The sequence below is a fragment of the Adiantum capillus-veneris genome, chromosome 4 (assembly GCF_014529385.1).
Source record: "Adiantum capillus-veneris isolate H3 chromosome 4, ASM1452938v2, whole genome shotgun sequence".
NCBI classification, from domain to species: Eukaryota; Viridiplantae; Streptophyta; class Polypodiopsida; order Polypodiales; family Pteridaceae; genus Adiantum; species Adiantum capillus-veneris.
In genome coordinates this window covers 92,954,257-92,980,456 of record NC_140934.1, presented here as the reverse complement: position 1 = coordinate 92,980,456, position 26,200 = coordinate 92,954,257, and the positions used below count along the sequence as shown (strand labels likewise).

The window sequence follows — 26,200 nt, the reverse complement described above, 5'->3', positions numbered from 1 at the left end:
GAGCACAAAAGATAGGCTCAAGACACAGTTGCTTGAAGTCAAGGGTGTCAACGACATTATCATAGAGAATCGGGCTTTCAAAAAAGATCAATTAAAGCAGCTGATTCAAGATAGCTTAAAGAATATCAATGAGGACAAGTCAAAGCATCCACAAGGTGATGAAGATGAAGCTTGCAGTTTAGGGTTCGAGAGCAAAAGAAGCCAAGATTCTGACGATGGTAAGCAAACCCAAGAAGAGGTAACAACAAAACTTAGTGTCACATCACGAGACAAAGACATGCAAGTTGAATCAATGGATGAAGCTGAAATTCTACAAGAGAATTCCTCTACTATAGACTCTACAAGGATGATTGAAGAAATCAAAGAGCAAAATAAGCTAAAAGAAGATGTAGCTGAAGTTTTAGAACCCACAGAAGAAAGGGAAATGACCAACTCCAAAATTGACTACCAAGGACAAGCAATGCAGGATATGAATGAATATTTTCGAGAAGAGACTCTACAAAAACCCATGGAACAATGGGAACCAAAGGCCACGGCGACCATTGCATTAGAAGAAGAAAGTCAACCTCAACATCCTGCTACATAAGCTTCAAAAGATTTCCAAGAAGAAAAGTCACCATTGAATGACCTTCAAGTGCCAGAAGAAGTAAATAGTGACACTGGAGAGCTTGTGAAATCAAGAGTCAAGGCGTCACAGTCAGAAACTAGCAATGAAGACCAACAAGTAGCTCAGGCTATAGACCTTCCGCAAAGCTACAACCAGTCAAACGACAGAGAAGTTCAACATACAAGAGGATGACAAAGCTTCCAAGGCACAAAAGTCCAAGACAAGTATCAAAAGCAAAGAGGACATCAGTTACTTGGCAGCCAACAAGAAGATTAAATTCTCGTTGGATGTGCATGAGAAACTGAAATTCAATTTTACAGCAGAGATAGATTGCACTGCCACGACTAATGTCATGTCTTATGGGTTGTGGTTACTTCTAGATAAGCCAGAACTGTATGAAATTCAGGTACAAGTATCCCTATCAAATGGAGTTAAGGTCACATGTTTGGGGATTGCAGAAGCTACCCTTAAATTACGGTCAAAGATAGTTAAAGACAAATTCCTAGTAGTGGATTCTTCCAAAATGAGTACACATTTGATTTTGTCCAAGCTATGGGCAAAAACACTTGAAGAAGAATCTGAATCTTCAATGATGGTCATCACGACTAGCTCTTAAGAAAGCCAGCCTACTACCGCTCCAAGATTATCGGCTGCCGACAAAGGCAAAGCCAAAATGAGCCCACAAATGTCCTACCAACAGAAGCAACCCCTTAAATCAGAGTCTTCAATCCAACCCATAAAAGTTCAAGACATAGCTTCTATATCAACTGACCACATGCTTACACATAAAAGGCAGACTCCAAAGAAAATCTTTCAACCGAAATACCCTACACTGCGAGATCATCGCCGCCAAAGGTTTTCAAAGGTCTACATTAAAGCTGAAGAAATAAAGGTCAAGGACCCAATATGGGTAAATGATCCTAGCCAATTGATGAAAGGTAAACACATGGGATGGATAGCCTCCCTCTACAGCTTAGCAGAGCAAGGCTATTATGAGGGTCAAAAGAAACTTTGGTTACCAAAACCACAGACCTTGGCTTATGCGGTGGATAAAGGTTTCAAAAATCATCCCCAAAAGCAACAAAGCTCATATTTATATCGCCAAAGGAGACCAACCAACAAGGCTTGCCAAAGGTACGCACGAAATTTCAAATCCAGTTGGCCTTCATACCAAGATAGGACTTCATCAGTAAATAATCCCAAAAATGGCACTCTTGTACATCTCAATACGACATCAAAAACATCATGGGAAGTGCCATCTACAATTCTTCAAGCACAAGGTTACTATCAAGAAAATCGGAGAATCTGGCTACCAAAGATGCTAGGTAAACATTCTTCAATTAGACAACTTCAGCTTGAAAATAATCGCAATTTCATGGAAGGCAAAATCAAGGACAATGTCACAGTCAAGGCAAAGGATGTCTGCAAAGACACGCTAATCACACGATGCAGATACAAATGGGTGCCAAAAGAACAACACATACCGAAGAAGATTCAAGTCATCTCTAGCTCTCAAGAAATGTCAAGGCATGATAGACAAAGTGTTACGGAGAATGGAGCGAGCCAATCTTCTCAACCAAGGGACCAACAACAACAAAAAGAAATTTTGACAACCAAGGTCACCCAGGTATGGCAAAAGAAACCACTATTGTCAGTATGGTCCTTTACAAATCCTCTCTTTGAGGATGGGAGTTTTGAATTTCAAAACCTATTCTTGGTCGAGAGCTCCCGAGAGTAAGTCAAGTCGCCATAAAAATCATGGCATAAGAGTCAAGAGTCGGGCAGTTGAGCCACTAAATGAGCAAGAGTCAGACCCAAGCTTCATGTCTTAATATTTTTTGTGGTCTATGAGTCTAGATATTTAGATTATAGCTCAAGCTGGAAGAGTTGAGCATATTGTAAAATTGAGTCGCTCATACTGGATAGGTGAGCTAAAGAGTCAAAGTATAACAGTTTTATTTGGTGGAGAGGCGGAGTAATCCACAAACCACTCATGCACATGTACACAGTGAGGAGAGTAAAAAAACCTCGAGCATCAACAACAGCCCTTCTTGTGAGTAACGGCAGCTCTTGAAGTCAAATATATTTTTGCTTCTATAGCTACGTCCACCCCTGGAAGCACCCATTCAATCTCTTCTCGCACAACATATTGTTTCCCATGCATCTATCTGTGCAAGCATATATAATGTCCCACCATTGGACATTTGCATTTGACACGATTTGTGTTCCACCCGTGCACTTACACAACAAAATGACGATGAAGAAGCGGTAACAGGTTTCATAAGCATTCGCTCAACAACAACGACTCTGACTTCAAGCTACTAACACTTATCCAATGTATATCCAGTCAATGATAGTAGCCATACGGCCATAAGTACTTTAACTCAACAAAACTAGGTTACATCAAAACATAAGTACATATAGCCTTACATTTAATTGTGACTAAAGGCATTTTTTTCCCACTGGGTTTTTCCCTTTAGTCCTATCCAGGTATCCAAGACCTTCATTCTGTAATATACGCCACATTTTATTTTTTATATAAACACAAAAAAGCAGACCAACGACATGCCCAAACAACTACATGCTCATCAACTAGAAAATCAAAGGGGAGCGGCCCATTAAAAATTCAAAAAGGCTTCAAGTTTACAGGTACACATGAAAGATGACACCCAAAGAACAAACAATACAGAGCTGCCAAGATAAAGACTTGCTGCAACAACAAACCTCACTCAACCTATTCACGATACAACAACCAATCGGAGGGGGAGAGCTATGGCTTCAACTACACTACATGTACAAGAAAAAGGTACCTCTACAACATACAAAGCATCTAGTAGAAGCAACTGCAACAACAAAAGCTTCAACCAACACCAAAACATGAAGCACTCGTCAAGGCCATTGCAGACATAGGGTCTTGTTGGGGACGACAAGAATTCGAAGGGGGAGAGTATCGACGGGCCAACCTTTCAACAACGCTTCCACAAAGATTCCATGAAGATTCCTCAAAGATTCTCTAAAGATTCCATATGAAGATGATGATGAAGTGATGAAGATGAAGATGGATGCTGTAATGTGAAGATACAAGCTCATGGACATCATCGAATATTCCGTTATTATCATTTTGAGCCATTACGGCCACTTTTGTAATGTTTACAGGAACTTCATATTTTAAGTCGGCAAATGTATTTTGGCTACAGATGCTTGTTGGATGAGCAAAGCCAGCTCACGGTGTTGTAATTAAGCTCTATAGAAGCCTAGGGACAGATCAGGTCATTTTGGCCGGACATTAGGTTTTCTAGGGCTTAGTATATAAACCAAACCCTAAAGCGTTGTAAAGGGACTTCTAATAATCTTATCTTCTATGTTGTCTAGGAGACTACGAGAGAGTGAGAGAGTGAGAGAGTGTGCTACAAGAGCTACGGTAGACGGAATCGCAAATGGAGAGCACCAGCGTGTTGCCCACGAGGAGAGCTACGCGTTGATGCTTACCTTACGCGCGTTCGTCTGTGTTTTGGCAGATTCGCCCGTGTGCTACTTTTGGAGTTTCGATGAGTAAACGTTGTCCGTTTTTGCATTTCAGCATATCCACGCGATCAGAGCGAGTAGAGCTACGCATTAGGCATGTTAGATTTTAGAAACTGTGACTTGTAAAATCTGACTAGACATATTACACGTTTTTTGCACGGAGGGTATTGGGTTAGGATTTGTGGTCAAAGACCTTAAGGATGGCGGCCTTCCAGTGTCTTCTCTTGAGTTTTGTGAAGTTTTGAGATCGTTTGATGGGCTTTTGGCTTGCGGTAGCATCATAGGAGACTCTCACATTCACAGAACCGATGGCATGTAGATTTGATATCTCTGTAGGAAGTAGTCAATAGTCGGTCGAGTAGAGATTGACACCCTTTGCTTGCTTCCACGTGCCTGTGAGTCGAGCTCCGTCCTCAGTTGACATTATATGTTACGTGAGTTCTCGCTATGCTGACGTCCGTCGCGGCGAATCCACCAACAACATGACACACTTTCTATTATTTAGCATAGTCATGTTAGTGTAATTTGAAAAACTTGGGTTCTTGGTAAAATTTCTATGAATAATATCAAAAAAAAATTTGGAGTAATTTGTACATTTGGATCACCTGCTTGAAGAGCTTTCTATTGATATAATACGACATAGATCTTGGCGATCCAGCTCATGTTATTGTGCGAGTTCACATACTGCAAAATTGTGCTAATTATCATTGTTCAAGACAGTCTTTTTTGTGCACGTTAACATGCCGGGGGCTAAAGAACAAGGAACAAGAACAAGAACAAGATGCGCACTCACATACAAACATATCTTAATCTTAATAGCTGAGTGAAGATTCCATTGATAATTTCAGGTAGTTAGCAAGCAAGCAGAGGGGCATAGGTGCCATGCAATAACAAGTTTTGTGGAGGATAAACACCCAGCCTACCCACCCACTGTGAATGAAAAAAAGATGAGCAAACACGTGCACTATGTTGCCACAAAGGTAGTGGGTGCCAAAAATGTCATCGAGGTAGAGCCGATCATGGGGGCGGAGGATTTCTCCTTCTTTGCAGAGATCATTCCTGCAAGTTTTTTCTTCTTGGGATAAAAAATGAGTCCTATGGATCAGTTCACTTGGTGCACTCGCCTTTCTTCTTTGTGGAAAAAGAAGTGATGGCTATTGGTGCCACAATGCATGCTGCCATTGCTTATCGGTATCTGGAGAATCATCCCCTCTTATCTGCAGGTAATGGAATGCATGACTTTGGGGCTTGCAAGTATTATGTGTTAAATGCTAGGTTGCATTAAGCATGTGTGTGCAGTGTGTGTGGGGCCGATGTAGAGAGAGAGAGAGAGAGAGAGGGATACCTATTTTTCCATTGAAGCTACTTCCATTGAAATGAATGTACAGGTTGAAAATGTACCTACTGAAATTGAGATGTCAAAGCCTAATGGCATCTGGCTATAGGAACATTTCCATGCATGTAAATGCTCTAGGGATAATATAGACCACACCTCTGCCCTTGTACATTTAAAAGTCAATAGCCTATTTTAAAAGCTATTGAGGCATTGAAACAACCAAGGTACGTTTTGTATGGGGAGGTAAAACCTTTTACTACCATGCCAACTCAAATCAACCCACTTAATCCCCCCCTCCCCTATCCCCCCCAGCGTTTGGAAGTGCCCTAACAATATGCAAATAATTGAGGTCTAAAGAATTGAGGAATATAGCATAAAATCTTGCTACAAACAACCCAAGGGAAAGGATCAAAGGCAAATACCAAGCAACCAAAGTTACCAAGGCAAGGACAGTCGGTAACTTGCATAAGGTAACTTGATTGTTTGGTGATTGTTTGGTTGTGTGTCGGTGTGTGTGTGTGTGTGTGTGTGTGTGTGTGTCCGAGGGGATTCACTTTGTATTTCCGTATGGTATCACGTGAGTGTACAAGAGGGGGGTTTTTCAGAGGTCACACATAGGCGTATACAATAGGGGTAGCCCCCCATTATTTCATGCTCATATCGTATGCATAAGGGAGGAGGGGACCTAGCCCGCGGCGCGGGGGGGGGGGGGGGGGGGGGGGGGGGGGGGGAAATATTAAATGCTTATGCCATAAGACACATGCCCTAACAAGCCAATTAAAGAATCTTTCATATGAAGATGTTGTTCTTGGTAGTTCAAAGAGTTAATTTACTCCACTAGCAAACTAAGATAGCTATACCAATGAGAAAATATGAGACCTCCCTATCCTCTCCCTTAGCTAACATCTTTAAGACTTGTTCAACAAGATTCTAGATTTGTTGGATTCGATGCTACCATAGACTTGACTAATCTTCTTCTATGTAGCCACTAGGGATCAATATCTTGGACATTCACAACCTCATTAGCCTCTTCAACATCATCATCATCAATACCACCAACTGCATAGCCTTTGTCTCTACATCTGCACCCTCATTTTCTTTATTGTTGTCTTCTTGCACATCATCCAAGTCACTCTTCTCTTCTTCTTCTTTGTATGCAAACTCAATAGCAACACCAATGGCATGATCAAGAGCTTCTCTTGCACCCACGAAGATCAATTGTACAAGCTCATTTGGTGTTTACCTTAAACTTGGCAGGCCTCGTGATTTTGTCACATGTTCCCTAGGTGCGAATAGGGTAAAAGCCCCAATTACGAGACATGCCCTGAAAAAAGGGCGAACTTGGTGTCAATATAATGTAGTGCATCGTAATCAATTACGCGACGGGACTATGTGGGTAGTAGGACTGCAGACGTGTACATAAATGATTGGCTATGGTGCGGGTTCAAGCCCTTGTCCTCCTTCTGGCTCATGGTGGGTCTTGCAACAGGGGCATTGTTTTTTTGTTCTCCAAAATGATCATCTGCTTCGCAATGCTACAATTCTCAACCACATTCATCAACGCTTATTTTGCAAGTAACATAGATTCTCATCCATAGAATGCACCATTGTGCGCTAAAAAATGTGTAGCGTAGCTCGAGTTCTGCATTCGACAATTTCGATGTGTTTAATATGGGGCTTTTACCCTAACTGAGTTCCAATTTCCAAAAGACCGAACTTTCAATTCATTAAAGAGTGAATGGATGGGGTGCTGCTCATTTCCAATTTCCAAGGAAAGGAAGAGAGAAAGACTGAGCTAGAGCCTGAGAGGCTAGAGCTAGAGCCAGGACTCACGAGTAAATTGTTGAATTCCCATTCCTTGGGTGAATCTATAGAGAGAGAGAGAGAGAGAGAGAGAGAGAGAGAGAGAGAGAGAGAGAGAGAGAGACACCAAGGCGCACGTTGTGAGAGAGCGGATTGTCCTTCTCCTCCCTTTCTTCTGTCTCTGTGCTACAAGCTAAGCTGCCAAGAGAAGGCTCTCTTCTTCCCTGATTTGAGAGACAAGGCCATCATCTTCGAGGGTGAGTAGGCAGCTAAGGCCATTGAGCTCTATGAGGGATATGGTCTCCCCAATGGGCTCGTCCCCTTGAAGAATGTGGTGGAGGGTGGGTAGGTGGAAGAGACTGGCTTTGTGTGGCTGGTCATTAAAGAGGCTCAGAAGCATCTCTTTGCGAAGGCGGATCCACTTGCAGCTACGACCAGCTCATCACTTGCACCATCTCAATGAAGAGGATGAAGGGAATCTATCGAGTGAAGGCCAAGGAGCTTACTGAGATACTGGTGGATGAGAAGAACCCTGACAAGATTACATTCAAGAGCATCATGGGCCTCTCGCGCACATTCTTATTCGACAACTTCGTCCTCGATGCGTAGCGCCCTCCCTCCCTCCATATTATGAATTACAACACTCCCATTCCAATAAATTTGCTAGTGAGAGCTCCTGTCCTCTCTTATCTTCATGTATGGATGTATGGATACTCGTTATCAGGTGCCCCTTTGTAAGAGCAGGGCTGCTAAAGTCGTTTAACTGCCCAAAAAGAGAAAGAGAGAGAGAGAGAGAGAGAGAGAGAGAGAGAGAGAGAGAGAGAGAGAGAGAGAGAGAGAGAGAGACACACACACAGTGATTTTTTGGTGAGAGATCATGTCCTCTCTTATCTTCATGTATGGATGTATGGATACTCGTTATCAGGTGCCCGTTTGTAAGAGCAGAGCTGCTAAAGTCGTTTAACTGCCCAAAAGAGAGAGAGAGAGAGAGAGAGAGAGAGAGAGAGAGAGAGAGAGAGAGAGAGAGAGAGAGAGATGTTGTGCTTTGGCCAAGGGTGGCGCCATACTTGAATGCCCATCACAATTCAAAGGAAGAGAGAGAGAGAGAGAGAGAGAGCATCTCCTGGACAGTGACCACTTAGACCAGAGCTTGCAGTGGGATGTTCACAAAGCCTGCCTTGCAAGGCTGTTGCGCAGTCCCCAGCTTGAGTCGGGATTCAAGAGGGCTGGAGAGAGAGAGAGAGAGAGAGAGAGAGAGAGAGAGGAGAGAGAACGAAGGGTCCTAAGGTTGGCTACCAGATCTTCAATTCATAGCTCGTTCACTAGCAGCCAATATGGAGGTGGACCTCGAGCAGGATCAATTAGGCCTGTGTCAGACGCATCTGGATACCCATTTGCTTGGTGAGCTGGAAGCCAGGTCAACGATTGCGCTGATGGGTTTGGTGTTCGAGGGGTCTGGGCTGCCTACCCTCGCCCATCTTGCGCAAGAGCCAATCAACGTGAAGGCAAGCAGGTTTATGGTAAGGATTTTTTTGGAAGTGTCACCCCCTTGTGTGATTGCAATGAAGGTTAATGATAGAAACGTGTGCGGGGGGTTTGTTTTTATTCTTTTCTCTTGTGCTCTCTGACAAAGAAATGACGTTGCAGGAGACGTATCGCAAAAGAGATGATGTAGCCTTACAAAAGAGGTCATGGCCTTCTTCCTCAACAATATAGAGCTGCAATTGAGCGTGCTGAGCAAGGGGACCCTATAGTCTTTCGCAATGAGGTAGGCTCCTTTCCCTCCTCGACCATCGATTTTACATTCTAAGCTTTACACGCATTGTACCACTTTGTCATAATTTTACTGGCTTTTACACCAAAATCCTCCAAATTTAGCCGGTTTCCATCTAGATGACCCTCCAAACTAGCTGGTTTAGGAAGAAGCTTGTACATGTTAAAAAAACCATCGGTTGAAACTAAAAACCATTGCAATTAACCTGAAACTTAGATGTTATTAAACTCTTTAAAGAGAAATTTTTTTTAACTCTTTGATTTCTAGAGGAGTTGGAGGAAGAGAAAAGTAAGACTCATGATTGCACCAAGTATAAGGTTTATTTGCTCTTGCATGATAGCGCTTATATATATTGTCTCGTTTCCATTACTATTAGCTAGAATCTTCCACGGATTACATTTGTAGCTATCATTACTCTTGCGATTTAGCATTAAAATAGACATACAAAGGCCCATCAATCGAGCTCATGGCCTTCTGTCTGTGAGAAAAATGTTCGCCTTGAGCACGGATGTAGTTCGTTGCAACTGTTGTGATTAATTAAATATAAAAAAACCATTTTCTCATCCCTTGTGTCGGCGCAACATCAGCCTTGGCACTTGTCTTGCACTCACCATCTGTCCCTGGCACCTAGCTGCTTGCCCTACCTCGCATGACACTTGCCCCTTCTTTGCCTTTCCCATTTCAGCACAAAGAGGAGTATGCCGTGAGATTCCAATTCAAAAAATTGTCTTAGAATCGTTAGCACATACTAGCTATAGTGAAATTAAAGGTAGTTTTCTTGTGAAAATATAAGCGTACAAATTGACAAGGGCCCAAACAAATGAAGCTTCAAACCTGGCACCGGACAATGGGCATTCTCCTCATATCATGGATATGAAAAAATTGCCTTTATTTTTTAAAAAAATTAATTATTACCAATTGTTAATGTCTTTTAATTTGTCTGAGTCTCATAGCTTGGCTCTATTGCGGGCCATGTTGGAAACTCCAAAAGAGGGAGGGGAACGGGTCTTTATCATCGATCATCAATGCCCATCTCTCCCCTCACACGCACAAAGTCTCTCTCTCTCTCTCTCTCTCTCTCTCTCTCTCTCTCTCTCTCTCTCTCTCTCTCTCTCTCACCTATGTGTCTTTTGCATCCCCAGGGCCTTTCTTTATCTCTCTTGTCAAATAATAACAATTGGAAGCAAGAAGCATGAGCTTGTCATCACTTGTAGTTTCTAAGGCACACCAAAAGATTAAAACAAGGAAGAGAGCAGAGTCTTAGCAAGGATATTCTAAAGATGATGAGGGTCAAAACTCCTTATCATGTTCTGATATGTCTCAGTCTATTTAAATGAATAAATTCTTATTGACTATTATAAGGGAGCCTTATATGCTCAATTAAAATCTCATACAAGTTGGTAAGGAAATGTGGATCATGGATAAGGGGGGAGGGCTTTATAAGACTAGGAGGAACAACTAGAGCTTGTAGCAGAGTGGATGTGTGGGTTGTGCCAAGAGAGAGAGAGAGAGATAGATAGATAGATAGATAGATAGATAGATTTTATTATAGTCCTCGGAGGTCAAATATGACCTATGGGACCAAAGTTAAATGTGATGTAGTATGTGTATGGCTGATGAGTGACTCTCGATACTCCAAAATTGTAGTGATGAGAGTCTCAATGGAGAGCCCACACTTTGGCTGGAAGAGGAAAGTGTGTAGGTCTAAGTTATGGCTGAAAATGTGAGAGAAGCAAGTTCGGATGTGATCAAAAGCTGAGCACTCTAGTAGTGTGTGGTACTCAGACTCTCGAACTTATAGTGAGCATAATGTGCACAATCTATTTGACTCTTCTCCATTGCCCCAACGCCCTATCTCTCATCGAAGGAAATGGGAGCTAAGCCGAATTGCTGCGATAGTGCGTATCGCGGACAAGGGAATAGGCTCAAGCATGTAAGTGTGAGTACGGTTTCCTCTCTCAGCGAAGAACATGGTTTTGTAGTTGGGGGCAATATAGGTGGTGTAATGTATTAAGCGTGACCCACCGGATTTCTCCCAAGCCGTAATACATTGGTGTTGTAGAAAAGCTTCATTCACTTGAGAGTCAATTGAAGCATCATGTAGCAAGTGTAATGCATCCCATCTCCCAAACCACTTCTTTATGTCTTGCATCCATTGGTTCCACTCCACAAAGATACACCATTGGCAATGAGCATACCCGTGCTATTACACATGTGTAAAAGTAACTTTCCATAGTGATCCGGCTCTTTCTCATCCATTGAAGTAAGATCATACAAGTGAACTTCCTCCAACTCCCTTGAAATGTATGGCATATCAAATTGTTGAGTATCATGTTGCAATGTTTTTGTGCTAGCATTCATATCCCCAAATACAATAACATCACCTTCACCTTTGAAATAAGCAATGTCCTCTTCCAAATCAGAAAATGGTTGATCTCTATCCATGCAAGCATAAAAGGGAGAATCATGATGAGGAATGTAGCAACCGGCTACAAAAATGGGTGCTCTTTTTGGTGTCATAATTTTCAGCCATACATAACGTTTGTACTTGTCATCTTTCACAATTGATACAAAATCTTCCAATCCTTTCTTAACCATACATGCTAACCCTCCTTGTCCTCTTCGTTGCTTGAGATTCTTTGACCACATCAATGAATGTACATTGTAATCCTCCAAGCCGTTAATCCTTTGTGTATCATGCTCCCAAGTTTCAACAAGAAGTACAACATCGGCTTTGCTTGTTAGTTCATCAATGCCAACCCCCGCATTCCATGGGTATCCATTACAATTCCAAAAGCATATTTTCAATTGTAACTCGGTCTCATAGGTCACGCATCCCTATTTGCTTGAGAGACTTGCCTCCTCCTTGGGCACATTTTCTTCATGAGATATCTCCTTGTTTTTATTATTCTTTTCCTCATATGCCTTGCGACGCATATTTTGTTGCTTAATAGTGCGATCTTCACATACAAAACATTTTGTATCCCTCAAATAGATCCAACTATTATCAAGGATAATCTTTCGCTTGGTCTCATCCGGCATGGTGCATACAATTGGCCGTTCTCCCGAGCGAGGAGCTCCTTGCTTCTCCACTCTATGTGCTCCATAGACCATAACTCTGGACATGTCAAAGTGGGTTTTGAAGAAATCTTCAATAACAATGGCAAGAGAAGGAGGTGTCTCTAACTTCTCTTCGGGAATTCCACGAATAACAATGTTCTTGGAACGTCGCTCCCGTTCCTTCAACTCCTCCACATCCACATTCTCAACATTCTTTGTTTGAACCATAGCTTGCATGAGTGAGGAATTAGAAACCACATTGCTACCACATACATCAGCCCAAGACTTGTTTGTGCATACATTTTTCATGTCGCATACATCCCGGCTCATAGTGTCAAATTTCTCCTCTTTTAATACATGGTCATGCTCTACTTTGCTCATCCACTCCTTCAAAGCATTCAAGTCCACAAGAGAGCGTTTACATTCCTTGACTTCCTCTTCAAGTTGCATCAAACGTGTTGTTTGCATCTCAAGTGTCCTCTTGAGATTCTCATTCTCAACCACAAGTACCCTTAGTGTGCCATTCTCCATTGCAAGTGCTCGTAAGTCTTCGCTTTGTTTGTTTACAGTCTCTTGCAATGATACCAAGTATGCCATGATCATGGTTTTCGATGTCGTTGGTTGGGTGGTTGTGTTGCTATCTCCACACTTAGGAGATTTTGGATCATTTTCCACAATGGTTGTGGACCTTGTTGAAGAAGAAGAACCCTTGCGAGTGTCGGAAGACATTGTATGTAAAATAGGAGATGCGAATCAATTTTGTTGAACCTGTTCACTTCGAAAATGCTGCTACAGAAACGCCTTCCATAACTCTAAATTTTTTTGTCTTTACATCAATGCGTAGAGGACTTCATGCTCTTCGATTGAGGCTATAGATCACCCAAATCGGAGTTCGGATGAAGAAGTTATGATCAAAAGAGTGGACTGCTGTCTACTAGGTCAAAAAACGACTGCGTTTTTAGAGAGAGAGAGAGAGAGAGAGAGAGAGAGAGAGAGAGAGAGAGCGATTGTAAGCACTGGGGTACTAGTACATCCACAACGACAAAGAAGGGTCCTTTCCTGTAGACAAGTGGCCATCCACTCCCTCTCTCGGACTCTTAGACTCTCACTCTCTTTATTCAATCATCACGTTTACGCTATCGTTTACAAGTCATGAGTTACAACATTTCTCTAGAGACTCATAATGTGAATCTATGCACATTGCAGTCTAAGACGGATCGCGCCTTGATTGAAGCTTAGAAGCAGCAAAGTACACATGTGGATATGACTACACTACCCACTAAGTGAGAGTCAATGGTAGTCTCCTAGTCTATATTCAATGTGATACTATCATTTCCTTTTATACTAGTAGCAACAATGCAATCTTTTTTGGTACATTGATTTCATCTTGGACTAGCTAGGAAGTGTACTGTAGTTGCATGTTGCAGTTGCTTACTTTCTTAGGCTCAATATTTTCTCATGATGATACCAACAATAATAAGAGATTGATATGTTGAATATCAAGCCTGTGGTGGTGTTTTCACAGGCTATTCAATATAACATCGAGATACATCTTCCTTGCTTCCTAGCCTAGCCAACAAGTAGAGAATGCTAGGGGTTGCCATTGCTTGTTGCACTATTCTAGGGTAAGTTGGTAATGAAGATTATCGAGGTTCTTTGGAGCAGTTAGAGGGGTATTTTGGTAATTTCCCTATTTTAAAAAGTATTGCAATGTTATCTAGATAGAGAACATTTGCTACAACTGTCGAGAGAAACATACATAGATTGATCCATGGTTGTTTATTATGAGCATACCATCATTTGTTATTTAGAGAACAATCCATTTTATGTGTGTGCCTTAAATCCCATGTGGGAAGCCTACTGAGTAGGTGGCTAGTATCATTTGTTTTGAGACTGAGCTTTTTATCAATTTACATGGGAAATGATGTCCGTCTTTTGACAAATTACATTGAAAATCGATTGGTTTATTTTAATTTAGTATTCCTTATATTTGTTGCTTTTCATGGTTTGTTCTCTTAACATCTATTGCGAATGAAAACATACTACGATCTATACTTCTGTTCATTTTCACTTCAACATGTATTTTTGCAAAATCACGTGCTTCTAAAATTGTTATGTTACTAGCATACAATAAACTAGCAGGTCATTACACTATACAAAATCCGTATGATGGGGGATGGCTCATTGCGAGAACGTCCGTATCTTAGGTTAGCATGTGAGATACCACAGATAGAGGGGTTTCTCTAATTTTGATGCACGCAGGTGACATCCCCCCACTACTAATAGTGAATCCCCCGGGTTTATAGTATCCTTATTATGTAGACTCTTGCCACATGTTTTGGCTAACATCGGGAAACGCTTCACGACAAGGGGTGGTGAATTGCACTAGTCTTGGAACATACTTACTGCTTAGCAATTAGCTTTATAAAGTTTTGAGGATTTCGATGGCTTATGTAGACTCTTGCCACACGTTTTGGCTAACATCGAGAAACGCTTCACGACAAGGGGTGGTGAATTGCACTAGTCTTGGAACATACTTACTGCTTAGCAATTAGCTTTATAAAGTTTTGAGGATTTCGATGACTAAAACTAGAGGATAGCACTAATGGTCTACAGGGTTGCTGACATATTCCCTACGATCTTTCAAAGTGCAAGAGGAGCATATATGGAAATATCTTGTCTATATATTATTGGAGATTTTAAATACTCTTCAAATGACAAAGCAAAGGCACAAGGGGGTTCTCAGTGACAAGAAGTGGTAGTATTTGTTGATTGTGGGGAAGAGAGAATAAACTCACCTTTGAATGCAGGAATTAAGAATACATAATTGTGTAATTCTTAGATTTCTCTTAAGGTCAAATGTGTCATGAATCTGGCAATGAAGCATTCACCCATTATCTATAAGCCTCTCAACAATTTCAAGCCATTCTCTTTGATGGGCTGCTTGATTGCACCAAAATGGTCAAGCTCGAGGTGCACTCTTTTCACCAGCATGAAAGATTCAAGACCAAATCTTGACATTCACATCAAGAATCAGAATGTAAGATCCTCGCAAGCATGTCAATGATTGGCATAAGTTTTGAACTTCAGGCTTGATGAAACTTTTGAAAAATTGTGACTTTTTTCTTAAAAATAAAGTTAAGTTACGTGATGCCAAAATCTACATGGAGAATTTAAATTGTCTCGTCGCTCAGCAACTTCATGTAATGAATCTTGAATCATGAACGTCGCTCAGAGTTAAGTGATTTCACTCAATATTAATCTTAATCATACCGTGCAACAACATCGTATCAATTTAGTTAAACAGGAAAAACTTGAGTTCATATTAGACACCGCTACCAGAAGGATTGTCGTGAGTGAGCACTGCAAATCACATGGGCCGCGATTGGAGGCCATGTGATTGAATATCCATGCAGGAAAATACTTAGTCAAATTTATTTATCAATATGGCATGGAGACATGCAATATGTCAAAAGATTGCAAGATTAGAAGTTTCAACAAAAAGCAACTTGAGCCTTAGAGATCCTAAATAAGAAAATCCAACGAGACCTCTGTCCCTCCCTAAATTTGCAAATCATATGAGCTTTCTCTCTCTCTCTCTCTCTCTCTCTCTCTCTCTCTCTCTCTCTCTCTCTCTCTCTCTCTCTCTCTCTCTCTCTCTCTCTCTCTCTCTCTCTCTCTCTCGTAATTGCATGCGACTTGTAGAGCTTCAAGATTTTATGGCAAATTTGCTTATGGGCTTGTAACTAGTGTGCCATGATTACTTCGTAGGGAATGGTTCAATTCGGGTCCATGAAATAAATCACCATCGAATAAGCCCCAATGGTAGAGAACTAATGAGCATCTATTTGGTGTCAGAAATTGATCCCGACGTGCAGACTTATATCCAAACCTTGCAAAAATGGAAAGTTAGAAACAATAGGTACTGGTATTGATAACTATTTTACAAACATGTGTTCAAAAGATCATGATCAATGCATTATGTGCTCGGATGCTTGTGCCCACACAAAAAAGAGAAAGAACCATACGTAAGTATGGTGGGGGAGGTGGCACCATCCTCACCCAATTATTATAAACCATAGGGAATGCGCCCTTCCTCCGTATACTTGTTTTCTCCTCCATTGTTGAAGGGTTACGATATGTTTCTCCTCCATTGTTAGAGGGTCACCTTTGCTTCTCTTCTAGTAACAAAGGATCGCTTGGTTTGGGATCTATAATGCATCATGAAGAATTCATTGCCTTCAAGATTTGGCTAGAAATCTAATGAGAATTAGCTACCATACATGGAATGAGTTGCAATCTATTACCTTCATTGCTACTATACCTCCCTTGTGGGCAATCTCAACCTTATCACCATGTCTTTTGTCTACATGAAAATTTCCTCCTATCCTCAAGATTCAATAGATCCTCATTCATATGTGGAGATTCTCAAATAGTCCAAAGCTTCCTTTGCAAGTTTTTGTTTCACATCTCTCTCTATAACTGCATTACAAGTGACCTGTCTAATTCATTCAGCTCGTGAATTAGACAGGTCACTTGTAATGCAGTTATAGAGAGGGATGTGAAACAAAAACTTGCAAAGGAAGCTTTGGACTATTTGAGAATCTCCACATATGAATGAGGATCTATTGAATATTGAGGATAGGAGGAAATTTTCATGTAGACAAAAGACATGGTGATAAGGTTGAGATTGCCCACAAGGGACGTATAGTAGCAATGAAGGTAATAGATTGCAACTCATTCCATGTATGGTAGCTAATTCTCATTAGATTTCTAGCCAAATCTTGAAGGCAATGAATTCTTCATGATGCATTATAGATCCCAAACCAAGCGATCCTTTGTTACTAGAAGAGAAGCAAAGGTGACCCTCTAACAATGGAGGAGAAACATATCGTAACCCTTCAACAATGGAGGAGAAAACAAGTATACGGAGGAAGGGCGCATTCCCTATGGTTTATAATAATTGGGTGAGGATGGTGCCACCTCCCCCACCATACTTACGTATGGTTCTTTCTCTTTTTTGTGTGGGCACAAGCATCCGAGCACATAATGCATTGATCATGATCTTTTGAACACATGTTTGTAAAATAGTTATCAATACCAGTACCTATTGTTTCTAACTTTCCATTTTTGCAAGGTTTGGATATAAGTCTGCACGTCGGGATCAATTTCTGACACCAAATAGATGCTCATTAGTTCTCTACCATTGGGGATTATTCGATGGTGATTTATTTCATGGACCCGAATTGAACCATTCCCTACGAAGTAATCATGGCACACTAGTTACAAGCCCATAAGCAAATTTGCCATAAAATCTTGAAGCTCTACAAGTCGCATGCAATTACGAGAGAGAGAGAGAGAGAGAGAGAGAGAGAGAGAGAGAGAGAGAGAGACAGAGAGAAAGCTCATATGATTTGCAAATTTAGGGAGGGACAGAGGTCTCGTTGGATTTTCTTATTTAGGATCTCTAAGGCTCAAGTTGCTTTTTGTTGAAACTTCTAATCTTGCAATCTTTTGACATATTGCATGCCTCCATGCCATATTGATAAATAAATTTGACTAAGTATTTTCCTGCATGGGTATTCAATCACATGGCCTCCAATCGCGGCCCATGTGATTTGCAGTGCTTACTCACGAAAATACTTCTGGTAGCGGTGTCTGATTTGAACTCAAGTTTTTCCCGTTTAACTAAATTGATACGATGTTGTTGCACGGTATGATTAATATTAATATTGAGTAAAATCACTTAACTCTGAGCGACGTTCATGATTCAAGATTCATTACATGAATTTGGTGAGCGACGAGACAATTTAAATTCTCCACGTAGATTTTGGCATCGCGTAACTTAACTTTATTTTTTAGAAAAAAAGTCACAATTTTTCAAAAGTTTCATCAAGTCTGAAGTTCAAAACTTATGCCAATCATTGACATGCTTGCGAGGATCTTACATTCTGATTCTTGATGTGAATGTCAAGATTTGGTCTTGAATCTTTCATGCTGGTGAAAAGAGTGCACCTTGGGCTTGACCACTTTGGTGCAATCAAGCAGCCCATCAAAGAGAATGGCTTGCAATTGTTCAAAGGCTTATAGACAATGGGTGAATGCTTCATTGCCAGATTCATGGCACATTTGACCTTAAGAGAAATCTAAGAATTGCATAATTATGTATTCTTACTTCCTGCATTCAAAGTTGAGTTTGTTCTCTCTTCCCCACAATCAACAAATGCTACCACTTCTTGTCACTGAGAACCCCCTTGTGCCTTTGCTTTGTCATTTGAAGAGTATTTAAAATCTCCAATAATATATAGACAAGACATTTCCATATATGCTCCTCTTGCACTTTGAAAGATTGTAGGGAATATGTCAACAACTCTACAGACCATTTGTGCTATCCTCTAGTTTTAGCCATCGAAATCCTCAAAACTTTATGAAGCTAATTGCTAAGCAGTAAGTATGTTCCAAGACTAGTGCAATCGTGAAGCGTTTCCAGATGTTAGTCAAAACGTGTGGCAAGAGTCTACATAATAAGGATACTATAAACCCGGGGGATTCACTATTAGTAGTGGGGGATGTCACCTGCGTGCATCAAAATTAGAGAAACCCCTCTATGTGTGGTATATTACGTGCTAAGCTAAGATATGGACGTTCTCGCAATGAGCCATCCCCCCTCATACAGATTTCGTATAGAATGTAATGACCCGCTATTTTATTGTATGCTAGTAACATAAAAATTTTAGAAGCACGTGCTTTTGCAAAAATACATGTTGAAGTGCAAATGAACAGAAGTATAGATCGTAGTGTGTTTTCATTTGCAATAGATGTTAAGAGAACAAACCATGAAAAGCAACAAATATAAGGAATACTAAATTAAAATAAACCAATTGATTTTCAATGTAATTTGTCAAAAGACGGACATCATTTCCCATGTAAAATGATACAAATCTCAGTCTCAAAACAAATGATACTAGCCACCTACTCAATAGGCTTCCCACATGGGATTTAAGGCACACATATAAATGGATTGTTCTCTAAATAACAAATAATGGTATGCTCATAATAAACAACCATGGATGCTATGCATGTTTCTCTCGACGGTTGTAGCAAATGTCCTCTATCTAGATAACATTGCAATACTTTTTAAAATAGGAAATTACCAAAATGCCCCTCTAATTTGTGGAAATTCCCAAAATACCCCTCAAATTTCAAAAATTCCCAAAACACCCCCAATATTTTGTCATAAATTCCCAAAGTGCCCTTCAAATTTTCCAAATTTTCCAAAATACCCCTGGTTGTGAAATTAAATTTCTCCAAAGATTTAAAAATTTGTAGCTTTTCATAAGAAGACTCATTGCTTATCAATATAAGATGCTAAATCCAGAATTTGAGTCGATTGTGTAGGCTTTGGAGATGAATTGCTTGATTATCTTTAGACATAATTGCCTTTTTTTGCGAGGTAATTTGTGGCAAATTACATGTTAAGCATGCAAAAACGGATCTCAATTATAAAGAAAGAATAAAGATTAAGAAATCTTGAACAATCCAACCAAAATAGATACAAGGGTATTTTGGGAATTTCCACAAATTAGAGGGGTATTTTGGTAATTTTCCCTTTAAAATATCATCATTTCAATCAAAATCCACAGTTGCAAGCAACATTTTTTATAGAAGAGGCTCCAAAGAACCTCCATAATCTTCATTCCCAACTTACCCTAGAATAGTGCAACAAGCAATGGCAACCCCTAGCATTCTCTGATTGTTGGCTAGGCTAGGAAGCAAGGAAGATGTATCTTGATGTTATACTGAATAGCCTGTGAAAACACCACCACAGGCTTGATATTCAACATATTAATCTCTCATTATTGTTGGTATCATCATGAGAAAATATTGAGCCTAAGAAAGTGAGCAACTGCAACATGCAGCTACAGTACACTTCCTAGCTAGTCCAAGATGAAATCGATGTACCCAAAAAGATTGCATTGTTGCTACTAGTATAAAAGGAAATGATAGTATCACATTGAATATAGACTAGGAAACTACCATTGCCTCTCGCTTAGTGGGTAGTATAGGCATATCCACATGTGTACTTTGCTGCTTCTAAGCTTCAATCAAGGCGCAATCTGTCTTAGACTGTAATGTGCATAGATTCACATTATGAATCTCTAGAGAAATGTTGTAACTCATGACATGTAAACGATAGCCTAAACGTGACGACTGAATAAAGAGATTGAGAGTCTAAGAGTCTGAGAGAGGGAGTGGATGGCTACTTGACTACATGAAAGGACCCTTCTTTGTCGTTGTGGATGACAAAGCTTCAATGTGATGCACCATTGGAAACTAAATGGGAAGCTTTCAAGAAAGCTATTTGTTCTTGTGCGGAAGAATGCTTTGCCATAAAGCATCTCCATGGTATCAACAAAGATAGATCACGCAAAAGGTGGTTTGATAAAGAATGTCAAGATGCTCGAAATTCCTTGATAAAGCTTGATGCAACTATGGACAAAGACAACTATCAAAGTCATTTGCATACATACAAGGCATTGATTCAAAATAAGAGAAGAAGATGGGAAGTAAAGCAAAAAGAATTTCAAGTCCAAGAAAAGGCACATGCATGTGGAAGATTTTGGAGAAACTTGAGAGGCAAGCGGGTTGAGAATTTTGGTAACTTGAGTCTAGTGGATATGTACACACATTGTAGGCAATTATATGAGCAAGAAAATACTGAAAAAATGCCATTTTATGGTTCACTCCCATGTATGCCGTCTTTTTTTACTATTGAGGATGTATGCGGTGGGCTTGAAAAGTTGGCCACTCGCAAAGCGGGAGATCTTCAAGGTATCAAGCCGGAGATATATGATCAAATGGACGGGAGATTTTACCCATGAGTGGATGTGTGATATGCTCAACCTTGCACTTCAACATGGTATGCCTTATGATTGGAGTACTAATTGGGTTAAGCCTTTGCATAAAGGAGGGGATGTAAAGAATGTAAGCAACTACCGGACTATAATGATTGGGTCTCTTATGGCAAAGTTGTTTGGGTGCATAATGGAGATGAAATTGAGTGATTGGGCTGATGAGAATGACAAGCGTGCAAAGGGACAAGCGGGTTTTCGTCGATGCCATAGCACCATTGATCATCTTGTCACTCTTCGTGTTCTCATGGAGGAAAGTCGGTTGAAAGGCAAGCGATTGTATTGTTGTTTTGTGGACTTTAAGAAAGCCTTTGATATGATTCCACGTAACAATTTGTGGAGAAGGATGGAAGAACTCCAAGTGCCAAGTGAGTTTATGCTTGCGGTTTCTCGAATCTATGAGAAGGTGATTTGTCAATTGCGCATGGGAAGAGAACTTTCAGAAATTTTTGTAAGCACTATTGGGGTTAAACAAGTATGTCCATTGTCACCAACTCTCTTTGGTCTATGCATCGATCAATTGGAACAAATGGTACTTGACTTTATGCAAGAAGAAGGCATTGAAGAGGTCACTATTTGCAATGTGGTAATCATGCTTTTGTTGTATGCGGATGATGTAGTGCTTCTAGCACACACTTTAGAAGATGCACAAAAGCTTATGGTTGTCCTTGAGAACTTTTGCTTGCATAGTGGGCTGATTGTAAATGAATCCAAAACAAAGGTTATGCTTGTGAAAACCAACCATAAGGAGAAGCCATGCATTGTGTACAACAACGAGACACTTGAAGTTGTTGAGAGCTTTAAGTACCTTGGCCTTGAGGTTCCATCCAATCACAAGTGGTATGAATGTGCTATGCGTCGTTTGGAAGCGGGAAAGAGAGCATATTATGCATTTGAGAACATGTGTAATGCGGGAAACATCAAGTGTTGGGTTCTCAAGAAGTATCTTTTTGATGCATTGGTGACATCGGTTCTTCTTTATGGAGTTGAAGTGTGGGGCGGGAGCATCTCAAAGTCTACTTGGAAAGAGTTTGAGAATGTCCAAAAGCGTTTTCTTACAAACTTTCTCCAAGTTAAGACACAAACACCATATATGCTCCTACTTCTTGAGTCGGGATCTCTTCCAATTGAGGTTATGGGCATGGAAAGGGTTGTGGAGTACATGATAAAGATGCGTCAAAACCCCTCACATCGACTTCCTACAATTGCATGGGAAGCAAGCAAAAAAGTTCAAAAGATGCATAAAAGCAAGATCTTGAGCCCGGGATGGATGCAAGACATAAAGAAGTGGTTTGGGAGATGGGATGCATTACACTTGCTACATGATGCTTCAATTGACTCTCAAGTGAATGAAGCTTTTCTACAACGCCAATGTATTACGGCTTGGGAGAAATCGGGTGGGTCACGCTTCATACATTACACCACCTATATTGCCCCCAACTACAAAACCATGTTCTTCGCTGAGAGAGGAAACCGTACTCACACTTACATGCTTGAGCCTATTCCCTTGTCCGCGATACGCACTATCGCAGCAATTCGGCTTAGCTCCCATTTCCTTCGATTCGAGATAGGGCGTTGGGGCAATGGAGAAGAGTCAAATCGATTGTGCACATTATGCTCACTGCAAGTTCGAGAGTCTGAGTACCACACACTACTAGAGTGCTCAGCTTTTGATCACATCCGAACTTGCTTCTCTCACATTTTCAGCCATAACTTAGACCTACACACTTTCCTCTCCCAGCCAAAGTGTGGGCTCTCCATTGCGACTCTCATCACTACAATTTTGGAGCATCGAGAGTCACTCATCAGCCATACACATACTACATCACATGTAACTTTGGTCCCATAGGTCATAGTTGACCTCCGAGGACGATAATAAAATCTATCTATCTGTCTATCTCTCTCTCTCTCTCTCTCTCTCTCTCTCTCTCTCTCTCTCTCTCTCTCTCTCTCTCTCTCTCTCTCTCTCTCTCTCTCTCTCTCTCTCTCTCTCTCTCTAAGGCTCCCTTATAATAGTCAATAAGAATTTATTCATTTAAATAGACTTAGACATATCCGAACATGATAAGGAGTTTTGACCCTCGTCATCTTTAGAATATCTTTGCTAAGACTCTGTTCTCTTCCTTCTTTTAATCTTCTGGTGTGCCTTAGAAACTACAAGTGATGACAAGCTCATGCTTCTTGCTTCCAATTGTTATTATTTGACAAGAGAGATAAAGAAAGGCCCTGGGGATGCAAAAGACACACATGTGAGAGAGAGAGAGAGAGAGAGAGAGAGAGAGAGAGACTTTGTGCGTGTGAGGGGAGAGATGGGCATTGATAATCGATGATAAAGACCCGTTCCCATCCCTCTTTTGGAGTTTCCAACATGGCCCGCAATAGAGCCAAGCTATGAGACTCAGACAAATTAAAAGACATTAACAATTGGTAATAATTAATTTTTTGAAAAAAATAAAGGCAATTTTTTCATATCCATGATGATGAGGGGAATGCCCATTGTCCATTGCCAGGTTTGAAGCTTCATTTGTTTGGGCCCTTGTCTATTTGTACGCTTATAGTTTCACAAGAAAACTACCCTTAATTTCACTATAGCTAGTATGTGCTAATGATTCTAAGACAATTTTTTGAATTGGAATCTCACGGCATACTCCTCTTTGTGCTGAAATGGGAAAGGCAAAGAAGGGGCAAGTGTCATGCGAGGTAGGGCAAGCAGCTAGGTGCAGGGGACAGATGGTGAGTGCAAGACAAGTGCCAAGGCTGATGTTGCGCCGAGGCAAGGGATCAGAAAATGGTTTTTTTATATGTAATTAATCACAACAGTTGCAACGAACTACATCCGTGCTCAAGGCGAACATTTTGCTCACAGACAGAAGGCCATGAGCTCGATTGATGGGCCTTTGTATGTCTATGTTAATGCTAAATCGCAAGAGTAATGATAGCTACAAATGGAATCCGTGGAAGATTCTAGCTAATAGTAATGGAAATGAGCCAATATATATAAGCGCTATCATGCAAGAGCAAATAAACCTTATACTTGGTGCAATTATGAGTCTTACTTTTCTCTTCCTCCAACTCCTCTAGAAATCAAAGAGTTTAAAACAATTTCTCTTTAAAGAGTTTAATAACATCTAAGTTTCAGATTAATTGCAATGATTTTTAGTTTCAACCGATGGTTTTTTTAACATGTACAAGCTTCTTCCTAAACCAGCTAGTTTGGAGGGTCATCTAGATGGAAACCGGCTAAATTTGGAGGATTTTTGTGTGAAACCCAGTAAAATTATGACAAAGTGGTACAATGCGTGTAAAGCTTAGAATGTAAAATCGATGGTCGAGGAGGGAAACGGGCCTACCTCATTGCGAAAGACTATAGGGTCCCCTTGCTCAGCGCGCTCAATTGCAGCTCTATATTGTTGAGGAAGAAGGCCATGACCTCTTTTGTAAGGCTACATCATCTCTTTTGCAGTACGTCTCCTACAACATCATTTCTTGTCAGAGAGCACAAGAGAAAATAATAAAAACAAACCCTCCACACACATTTCTATCATTAACCTTCATTGCAATCACATAAGACGATGACACTCCCATAAAAATCCTTACCAAAAACCTGCTTGCCTTCACGTTGATTGGCTCTTGGGCAAGATGGGCGAGGGTAGGCAGCCCAAACCCCTCGGACACCAAACCCATCAGTGCAGTTGTTGACCTGGCTTCCAGCTCACCAAGAAAATGGGTATCCAGATGCGTCTGACGGAGGCCTAATTGATCCAGGTCGAGCTCCACCTCCATATTGGCTGCTAGTGAACGAGCTATGAATTGAAGATCTAGCAGCCATCCTCAGGTTCCTTCGTTCTCTCTCCCTCCCTCTCTCTCTCTCTCTCTCTCTCTCTCTCTCTCTCTCTCTCTCTCTCTCTCTCTCTCTCTCTCTCTCTCTCTCTCTCTCTCTCTCTCTCTCTCTCTCTCTCTCTCTCTCTCTCTCTCTCTCTCTCTCTCTCTCTCTCTCTCTCTCTCTCTCCAGCCCTCTTGAATCTCGACTCAAGCTGGGGACTGCACAACAGCCTTGCAAGGCAGGCTTCGTGAACGTCCCTCTGCAGGCTCTGGTCTAAGTGCTCACTGTCGAGGAGATGCCTCTCTCTCTCTCTCTCTCTCTCTCTCTCTCTCTCTCTCTCTCTCTCTCTCTCTCTCTCTCTCTCTCTCTCTCTCTCTCTCTCTCTCTCTCTCTCTCTCTCTCTCTCTCTCTCTCAAACCATCGGAAGAGTACCAGGTAGTTTTGCCGATGTCCTTGCGGCTCCGCGCAAAATTGATCGCATCGCACAATTACAAGCTGCCCTCGACATGGTCATGGATGAAAACCGCGACCTCAAAGAGCGCCTTAGCACGCTCGAGGCACGATTTGACTCCATGATTGGCCTCACAACAGACAAGGTGAAGGAAGTCGAAGAAAAAGTCACTCAAGTTCACACGACCGCACTCAACAAAGTGGAAACCTGTGTGAAAACAGAAATGCGGGAACATCAGCTTCAAGAAGAGAATGCCCTCAAGCTTCGTATCGGAGGGTTGCCCCAAGCTTGGGATGAGTGCCATCAAGATTTCTGCAAGTTAATTGATCTCCTCAACGAAACTCTTACACCGGTCCATGTCGACTACGACGCAGTAGAATGTATCGTCAACAAGTTCAACACCAAGCGCACACCTAGTGGACATGCTATTCTTGAGTTCAAAGACAAAGAGGAGCGGCTCCGACTACTCCAGCAATCACGTCTCCTTCGAGACACCGGGTTTTGGATCGCCGAAGAACTCACCCCGACACAAGTCAAGCACAAAAGTAAAGAGCTGAAAAAAGTGCGTGAAGCACGAGCCAAAGGCAAGTGGACAGTATACCGTGGGGGGAAGGCCATCATCCAGGAGTTTCGAACTCCTAAACCGGTCCTTACCCCATAGGAATCCCGTTAGGCTTTTCTTTTTCTTTTGATGGACCCTCAGTCCCTAACTGATATGTATCGATTGCTCTCACTTAGAAGAAGCAGTTTGTAATGTTTTGATTTTGGTCCCATGGGTCATATCTGACCTCCAAGAACGATAATTGAATCTCTCTCTCTCTCTCTCTCTCTCTCTCTCTCTCTCTCTCTCTCTCTCTCTCTCTCTCTCTCTCTCTCTCTCTCTCTCTCTCTCTCTCTCTCTCTCTCTCT

General features: G+C 41.2%; 2 protein-coding genes across 2 annotated transcripts; one reads left to right on the top strand and one right to left on the bottom strand.

Annotated features, from left to right (window-relative positions):
• The first annotated feature begins 8,605 nt into the window (after window positions 1-8,605).
• Window positions 8,606-8,987, top strand: LOC147459607 (uncharacterized). Its single transcript, XM_086509868.1, has 2 exons — window positions 8,606-8,839; window positions 8,919-8,987. Exons 1-2 carry the CDS (start codon window positions 8,606-8,608, stop codon window positions 8,985-8,987), a joined length of 303 nt encoding a protein of 100 aa, XP_086365994.1.
• A 15,432-nt stretch (window positions 8,988-24,419) lies between these two features.
• LOC147459606 (uncharacterized) lies at window positions 24,420-24,800 on the bottom strand. The gene is made up of 2 exons (XM_086509866.1): window positions 24,567-24,800; window positions 24,420-24,488 (listed from the first exon to the last, which is right to left on the bottom strand). The coding sequence occupies exons 1-2, from the start codon at window positions 24,798-24,800 to the stop codon at window positions 24,420-24,422; spliced, it is 303 nt and encodes a 100-aa protein (XP_086365992.1).
• Between the last annotated feature and the right edge of the window lie 1,400 nt (window positions 24,801-26,200).

Bases quoted from the DNA above. Each gene is read 5' to 3' on its own strand.
- LOC147459607 (XM_086509868.1), top strand. From the start codon at position 8,606: ATGGAGGTGGACCTCGAGCAGGATCAATTAGGCCTGTGTCAGACGCAT. The intron at 8,840-8,918 runs GTTAATGATAGA...ATGACGTTGCAG, and splicing joins CTTGTGTGATTGCAATGAAG to GAGACGTATCGCAAAAGAGA.
- LOC147459606 (XM_086509866.1), bottom strand. From the start codon at position 24,800: ATGGAGGTGGAGCTCGACCTGGATCAATTAGGCCTCCGTCAGACGCAT. The intron at 24,489-24,566 runs GTTAATGATAGA...ATGATGTTGTAG, and splicing joins CTTATGTGATTGCAATGAAG to GAGACGTACTGCAAAAGAGA.